This window comes from Condylura cristata, unplaced genomic scaffold, assembly GCF_000260355.1.
Source record: "Condylura cristata isolate star-nosed mole 26May11 unplaced genomic scaffold, ConCri1.0 scaffold00018, whole genome shotgun sequence".
Taxonomy (NCBI): Eukaryota; Metazoa; Chordata; class Mammalia; order Eulipotyphla; family Talpidae; genus Condylura; species Condylura cristata.
Window position 1 is genome coordinate 13,523,631 of NW_004567119.1, and position 9,152 is coordinate 13,532,782.

Here is a 9,152-nt window from a genome sequence, read left to right on the forward strand (position 1 = left end):
CAAGTAATGTATGAATTATGTTTGTAAAAATTCAAAATTAAGTAGTTATGAAAGTAGAGAAACTGATTACATTTCTTTTAAGTACAAATTTATACTGTTAACATGTTAATATTTTCTTATGTTTAATCATATTAAATTAAATTTAAAAAATACATTGTAATTAAGCTTTTCATGTGATTTATATTCATTCTGAACAATAACAGAATATTTAACATACTTTTACATACATTTATCTTTATTCTTCTCATTGACAATTTTCTACTTACACTATACTTTTGTGTTTATTGTTTTTCTCTCAATCCTACAAACTAGATCTCAATGCTGGAGAAATCCTTCAGATGTTTGGGAAGATGTTTTTTGTCTTTTGTCAAGAATCTGGCTATGATACAATCCTGCGTGTGCTGGGATCCAATGTCAGAGAATTTCTACAGGTTAGCAATTTGATGTCCGCCAGTTGAAAGTTTTGCGTTTCTGGCTTTTAAACATTAAAACGCACGTATCTCAATTGAATGGGAGTGTCCTGTTGCTGAGACGGAATTTACAGTGACTTTCCTTAATGCCTATGAAACAATAGTTACTGGATGGTCTTTAGCATTATATTTTTCCTTTTGCTTTCTATTGCTGATTAATACTATGCTAGTTGCAAATGAATGTTCTTGGAATATGACCTCTTAAAATCTGTTCACCTGCCTTTTGGAAATGATTCTATGTGCTAGTGACTGGCCTATGTGTAGAAACACTGCCTGGTCTGACTTTCGGCTTGCCGGCTCTTCTCTGCTTGTGCAGGCTGTTAGTAGCATTTCAGCAACGCCAGTTTGCTGTGGAGCAGGAAGCCCCTGGCTTTCTGGCATCTGCTGTCAAAACAAGTTTGAGAACCATTGCTCTGAGTTACATATTACGAAAATAAGAACCCTTCCAAAGCCAGCTTCAGGTAAAGAGAAAGATAAACGATGTCCGCCTAGGTATCCGTCTTCTATCCGTGTTAAAATGATAAGGTTTTCTCGGTAAATGACACATTAGACGAGAGGCTATTTTTGGCATGACTGTCCTATTTCAAGCACAGGCATGTGTGAGACCCTCTTCTAGAACTGTGTTCACTTGGCGGCTGCAAACTGCTGTTATCTTGCTGGAAAATGATGTCAGGGCGACACTCCGGAAGCAAAGCCCAGCCACCAGGGAATGTAAACTCCGTCCAGACAGTCTGCATTATTGATTTCACAGCCCAAATAAGAACTTTCATGTTAATCAGAATGGCTGCTTTTTATACAATGACATTTTAGCTTTGCCCCCTCGGTGGTGGATTTACCAACTCCTGGTGTCAGAAAAGCTGTCGCCGGGCTGAAGGCGCTGTCAGGAGAAGGGTAAATTAAGCTTTACCTGGTTGTATGTACATGTTTTATTTTCAAACTTATTGTTTGTAAAATATGAGAGTTTAATATTTGAAAGTAGTTGAACGTTTAGCGTTTTGAGAATATACTTGGTGATTTAGTACTTTTTTGTTGACTCCTAACACTTTACTCGCAAAGTTTCGACTTGCAGTTTCTCTGTCTCCATTTTACGTTCACAGTGAGTCTGTCTACCTCAAAGCAAATACTCAACATGGTGTTTCTATTATTATTATTTATTTACATTTATTCCTTCCAAACATCCGAGTCTTGGAATGGCGTGGTAGGCAACTCCCTTCTAGAAGTTCTAGAACTGTGTTCTAAAGCCGTGTGCTGTCCAAGAGACCCGTTAACCAGAGCGGCCATTAGTACTTGAAATGTAATGTGCTGGTGTGAAATGGATCTGGTGTGACCTGGTGTCAAAGACAGTAGAAAGTCAATGTAAAGTTGCTCATCAGTATTTTGTAGCTATTAGAAGTTGGAATGGTAATATTTGGAATATATCGAGGGGTTATATATGATATGTTATGAACATTGATGTCACATGTTCCTTTTTGATCTTTTTTAGCATGCCACCAGAAAGTTTCACATTGCATTTGGGATTAGTCTTGTGGCTTGTTTAGAGGCTCGTATTTCCACTAGACATCATTATTTTGAATAGCTCTAAGTCCTTTTTCTTCAAAGTCAATCGGAAGCGTTAGTCATAGATTGTTACATTTTTCTTTTTCTTTTCATGTGAGTGTGAACAATGAAGAAACTAGAAAGACTACTGTAAAGTTTTCAATATTGTACAGTTCGTTTTTCTCCTGGGTTTGGCATTACATCTAATGGCAAAATGAATGTACTCAACTACTGCTTTTCTTGAAAGTAGATTTTTGTGATATGGTTAGACTAATTAAAAAGAAATCCATTGGGTTTTGTTTCTGTAAAAGTGATTATAAAACTTAAAGCAACTGAGTTTCATAGATTGTTTTAAGACCTTTACATGTAAAAAAAATTGACATTTTTGATTACTTAAATTAATAAGGATAAACTTTAGGATAAACTTCAAATCTTAACTAAAAGATTAAAATAAATTTAGGCCCTATTGTAAGAAGACTTTAAAGATTTTTCTTCCTTTCACTCTTCTAATTTTAGTCACCAAATCCTTCCAAGTTATTTTCTAAGTGAGGACTTTCCAGAATTCTGTCACTTTCCTATTGCCAGTACACTTCTGTGGAGGCATCTACCATCATCTTCCTGCCTCTCCTCATGAGTCCTCCAGTGTCTTCATTCTGTGACCCCAGTGAAATTTTCTAAAATTGAGGAGTGGCTGAGCATTTTGTTTATTGACCAAAACCTCTCAATTATTTCTACTGCTTTGGAAAATGTCAAAAACAATTAAAATAGTTGAAGCTATTTATAGCCTCTGTTCTTTTTTCCTCTTCCTCCCAAACCAGCCAAACAGCTTTTTTTTTTTTTACTGTTTTCCTTATCTTGCTCTTTTGATCTTCTGAGCTTTTGTACCTGTTCTTCCCCTTTGTCTGAGATACTGTTCTTGTTCCTTTCCACCTAGATGAATCCTGTTCATCCACCCTCATCAAATTCTGCCAGAAAAATCTCTACTCTTCCCTCTCTAATCTCTACGCTGTCAGAGTCAGTATAATTGGTATTTCTCATGTTTCCATAGTATATTGTAGTTATTTAACCACAGTTGTTCGCACACTGTATTATCACTTCCTGTTTATTGGATTGGAATGTAAACTTCATGAGGTGACAGACTGTATCATCCTTTAGTGATGGTTTCTCCATAGATACAATCTGTGTATCTGGGAATGAATGAATATATGTGTTTTAATGTACATTTACTGTTTGTACAAAAATAAGCAAATATGGCAGTAGCTTATCAGAATTCTTTTATCGAGAATAACAAAATCTCATATTGAATGAGACTATATAACTTTATTTAGAAATGAGTGATAGATTCAAATATAAAAGACTAAACACACATTAACTGATTTCCCTTTCATGTGGGCATGACAAGTTATTGTTTATTAATTAATTAGTGAGATGCATCACTTATAACTGTTGAAGCTTTTAAATTTTCATTCTAACATTTCTATTTCAAGCTCTATGGGAACAATAAAATAAGAGCTACTGAAATGATCACACAAGAGAACTTGAACTTAGGTTGGGCAGTTCTATACACTCACTGTTGCAAGGGGCACACCCTATGGAGTGGTTTTTCCCAGCCTTTTATTTGGCTATTCCAATGACTATCTACCACATAGACACATTTTTTTGGACTTTTAAAAGTAATTTTAAAAGATTTTGCATACCAGGCACAGTGTTTGATCAGCAACAAATAAAGAGTCTTTGAATGATAGAACTAGTTAATTCTGAATTGCATGTGTGTATTTTTTTTTATTTAGTCCAGACTGTTTTTTGAGGTAACACTGCTGTTTGTTTGTATTCAAATTCACATGAACCAGATGTTTCTGTTGTTTAGCTACAGAAGAGTGTTTTTTTTTTTCAGTGATTTTGAGTTTATTTTTTGTCAGTTTAAACAGTTCGACAATTCAAATTTAACAGTTTAGTTTCAATAGTGGGCTACCCTCCCTCCTTGAAGACTTTGATGCCAGTATCAACTCCATGGCCCTGTTTACCCAGTCAGTCTTACCCTTCTAAATTCAAATTCTAAAATTTTACAATATGCTTATTTTTAATCTATCTCAAGACTTTGACAACAAAAAAATCTTAAAAACTGTACAATATGAATTAAAGTAGTAAGAAATGTTTTTAGTGGATACTTTTTGGAAACATTATTCTTTCTTAGATGTTAGACAGGTGGAATTGTTTTTTCTTAATATCCTTTGAAACCATTAATTTGTGTAATACTAGATAAAAGTAGGTGATCCTTGTAATTTATTATTATATTTTGATTGATTTAGTAGATGAAATATGCCTTATCAAAATGAGATAAAGAAAAAGAAGTGATTTTTATTTTTGGATTTGATATATTTTGCTTGGATATTATAATGTTTTAGGGATAAAACCATATTCCAGCAAAATATTGTTTTTCTATTTTGCCACTTTGTTATTCTTAAATTAGGAATAAAAATATGATATTATGATACTACCCTAGATTTTGACTTGAACCTTCTAGTATACTGATTGAAACACTGCAGAGAACATGTAGGATTTGAAAGTCAAAGAGAATAAATAGTAATCATTGCCAAATTTGACAGCATCTCTCCCTTGGCCAGTGCTGCTCCTACTGTCTAATGCCTTTGTGCATCACTGCAAAATCCACTGCACTTATATCTCCCGTCTCACATGATCCTGCAATATAGTCTTGCCTTGCCCCATCAGAAATGGGGTTCCCTTTTGTTCTCCTGAATCTAGGAAATCAGGCCAATAAATAAAAATAATATCTTGAAGCTCCCAGGCTAGTTCATAAGAAACCTGAATATCTAGGAGCAGATAGGACCCTCTCTTTGGGCACAGTCTCATGAACTGAGAAGCCCAGGCAGCATGGATATGCCCTGTGCAGGCTCTCCCCCACTTGAAGTTGCTCCCCACAAAGAGTCAGCCACCTGAGTGATTCATCTTGGGGAACCAGCCTGGAGTGGCATCATGATGACTGTACCTGCAGCTGTCATCTCACTTCAACCCAAGGACAGGCAACCCACAGAACAATAATGACTGATGATAGTAAATTACTATTTCAAGCCAATGCATTTTCGGGTGCTGTGATCAGCAGTAATGTATATTTGGAACAGCGCTCTGTTGGTTTTCTTCTTACTTTGGGCTGTGCAGTATGCATGTGTCCTTGTACACATGTTTACAGATGAGTAAGGAGCTTTGAGTGTCCATAGTCAATCAAACAGATAGTACATGGCCTCTATTCACAGCAGGGTACTGCATTACTGCTGTGTTATATATCTTTTGCCTCTCCTCTAAGATTACAGAGGTTAATGACATTAAAACAGTCACAGGAAGCTTACAAGTTGGTTATTGAAAAGTAAAGGAGCAATATGCAATATTAGAACCCAGTCAGAATTTCAGTGATGGTCTTGTTTAAATATGCGTAGGAATTCAGTTAAATGATCAAACAAATATTCTTTCATAATTTGCTGCAAACACCGTCTCCTGCTAATTTTGATGTGGTGGCAGCTTCATTCATTCGTCAGTTCCTACAAGTGGGAGTTGCCCCACTGATGCTTCTATTCTATCTGCATTGTGATTTTCTTTAATTCATGTCATTCCAGGTTTTGGCTTATTAAACACAAAATTCTGATTTGGCTGTTCCACCAAGAGCAATGTGGGATTGATGACCTATCTAAAATACTTAAATGTTTGTGCAAAGTATTCATTGAGGAAATATGAAGATTTTCCTGAACATCTGTAAATACTTATAATATTTCTTTCTTAAAGATTTATTTATTTATGCAGACAGCTATGGTACACATCAGAGGTGCAGGGGCAGTGAGAGGATTTACCATAGACAGAGCAGGGAGCAGAACATGTAGACCAATGTGACTGCTGAGGGGAGCAGTGGGAGTGTCAGGAGAGGTCTGCTGCGCCATGTGGGTCACCTCCTGGCGGGGGTGGGGAGGTGGGGGGGGCTCCTTGAAGTGCTGCACTTTAACCTGTTGGCCACGGGGAGGGTGTGGGTGTGTGTGGTGGGGGGACTTTATAATACTTCTTAGAAAAAAATTGCACCTATCATTTTAATTTTTAACTTTTGAATCAAAGGAGCTATTTTCTCAACATCCAAAATGTCAGTTTTTTAAACCTGCAATTTTAAAATTGACCAGTGAACACTTAGAGAAGAAGGTACGCATTTTAGAACTATAATAAGACCGTTTTCATTTTGACTACTATGTCTCTTATTTATATTTTTCATGTTCAGATTCTAAAGTGACTTTTTGCTTATAAAACATAACAAAATATGGCCCTCCCTGGTGGCGCAGCAGGTTAAAGCACAGCACTGAGAATCTAAAGCCGCTTCCACCTGAGTTCGATTCCCGCCTGCCCTGGAGGTGACCACATGGTGTGGCAGACCTCTCCTGACCCGCCCGCTGCTCCCCTCAGCAGTGTACTTCGTCAATCTGCCTGTTCTGCTCCCCGCTTTGTCTCTGGCGAAGCCTCTCACCGCCCCTGAGCCGTTGGTCTGTACCCTACTTCTGTATTCACAAATAAATAAATCTTTAAAAAAAATAAATAACAAAATATTTTTTCAAATTACATGATTTTCATAAATAAGTGTTTCTTATATTTCAGAAGTATGAGAAATACAAAGAAAGGAAATGCTGTGTTTTATCTTCCTTCCTTAAAAAAAGTTTTTGTAATGACTGGTTCTAATATTTATTTCACACATATCTGAGCGGCAGTTAAATTCTCGAATAACATAATGGCACCCTTTTCCCCATCCGAGAATCCATACGGACCCATAAGGATTCTTGGAGACTAAAAATCTTCCTCAACACTTTGACCACAAGATCTTACTCCATCCTCTTAGGTGGATTATTTTGCCTTATTTTACTAGAAACTCTGGAAACGTGGAAACAGGTAGTAAATTTCTGGAATCTTTACCTCTGTAATTATGTATTCATTTTTTTTGCCATGTATATTATGAAGAGGAAATCTGAATTTTTTTGAACATTCCAAGATCTTTGAAAATAAAGAACTTCATACCGCATCTCAAAGGAGGAGTAAATTCTGTGTTGTTTGGTAAATCTGTGCTGCATACTAAATCTAGAGCCCAACTAAAGTGTCCTAGGCGCCAGCATGAATTTTTCCTCTGCAAGTGATAAATTCTAGGTGACAAAATGAAATGGACTTTAGGAAAGCAGAATTCCTAAGTCGAAGAAGTACATTTGTTTTGCTTGTAGAAAAGGCCTTAAGATTATGTCAAACACTGAAAATCTCAGTAAGTTTATGGCATCTTGAGGCAGAATAGATAGAAGGATCAGCTCTCTATCTATTCCTGTCTTCTGATTCTATAAAGTTAAGGCCAATGAAAAAAGAACACATTTGAGGTTTGTTTTATTTCCTGGGTATCTGCTGTGCTAAGATACCAGCATTTACATTTTTCCTATGTCTCTTTTATGTTTATACTTCTCGGTAATGGGTCATTCAGCTCTTATTTCCCTCTACTTCTGTGGATATATTTAGAAAGAAAACAATGCCTGCTTTAATAGGAAATCTCAGAACACATCCCCACAGACATGCGACCATGTAATTAGCTTCCTATGGAGTGTAATGTATAATATGGGACATGGTTTCCTCTTAGATATTTTGAGAATCTTATTTGAAAACTTCTCAGTTGCTCGAGACAAATGAGTCTCTTCTTGCAATATAAATATACTCTAGTGAGAATAATTTAATTTTTAATCCTGATCTCCATTTCCCATAATAGACAGGCTGTAATAATCACTTTAGTTTTTGAGGGAATAAAACCAAGTAAAGGATGCTGTAACTAAAGAATACCCAAGAGCATTTTTTGTGTTACATACTATCTAAAGAAAATCAATATTACATTAAGTGATACTAAATGTTTTACACTGCAGGGATGCACTTTCCCTTGTCCATTTAATTAATAGCATGTTCAATAGAAGAGTAAATCTCTGGGGAGCTGATTTCTGCAGAGACTTAAGCGATGAACATTCGAACAGCCTGTTTTGGTATTCCGCTTGTTTGGGTGACCTGTTTCAGCAATATTTTATTACCAACGTGGATGCCTTAATGTTGTCAATACCTTTATTTAAATTAAAATGGCTCTTTAAAATAACTCATTATATTATATTTTTAAAAAATGGCTCTTTATGTTAGTGCAGAGCATATTTCTGACTCATGGTGTAATAGTCTTGGGTCAGCCTGGTGTTTCTGGCCTTCAGCCCCATCACGCGTGCAGACAATGTATGCGTTCCGTGGTCACCATTTGTTTCTATCTGTTCAACTGTATTACTTTGCCACATTAGTGCTGATAACACAGTAAGACACAGGATGAAAATAGATGATATGAAAATAATATCTGCAGATAGACTGACACTATCTTACAGGGAAGTTTTATTTCAAAATTTTGTTGTTAGACTCAATTTTATATTTTAAAATCAGTTATAACACAGTACATTAGAAATTTCCACAATGCAGCTGAATTTGATTTTGACTCTGAGAAATGCAGAATAATATAAAGTGCCTGGTAATTTTTCCTCACCAAATTTTCTCCCAACTTATGCACGTCATTAGAAATGGAGGGGATCTGGAGCAAACCTCATATCTCCCTTCTCAAGGAAGAATTTCTAGAAGAGCTTGTATTAGGAAGAACCCTTTGTACAATACAACAAAGAAAAGTTTGTAGTTCTTCCAGGGCTTGCTGTTTATAGAAACTGCCCAACACTTCACCTCTGCCATATTGGCTACTTTCACAGAGGAATAGCAACCTCTAGAGGTGACCGGGATGAACTTCAGATTTCTTTAAGAGCTGGCCTGAATTATATTTTAAGAGGGTAATTTTCCAGAGACAGTGGGGAGCAGAACAGGCATCTACTGAAATACACTGCTGAGGGGAGCAGCAGGCAGTCAGGAGAGGTCTGTGCACCATGTGGGTCAGCTCCCTGGCGGGGAATTGAACTCGTGCTGCAGGGGCTTCAGAGAGAGCCTCATAATGTTCATAATGTCGCCCATTGCAACAGCAGGAGAACACGCTTTAATTATTAATTATTTCTTAATGTTTCACATTTCTAAAGTATTATGACATAACAATGTGCTTTTTTTTTTTTT

The 9,152-nt window shown here is 36.4% G+C and overlaps 1 protein-coding gene across 1 annotated transcript in view; it reads left to right on the top strand.

The window, feature by feature from the left end:
- Positions 1–9,152, top strand: part of GUCY1B3 (guanylate cyclase 1, soluble, beta 3) — a 36,343-nt gene that overhangs the window by 12,517 nt on the left and 14,674 nt on the right. The window contains exon 4 of the mRNA XM_004685347.2: positions 313–431. Within this exon, the coding sequence (XP_004685404.1) occupies positions 313–431 (119 nt within the window). The remainder of the gene's footprint in view (positions 1–312; positions 432–9,152) is intronic.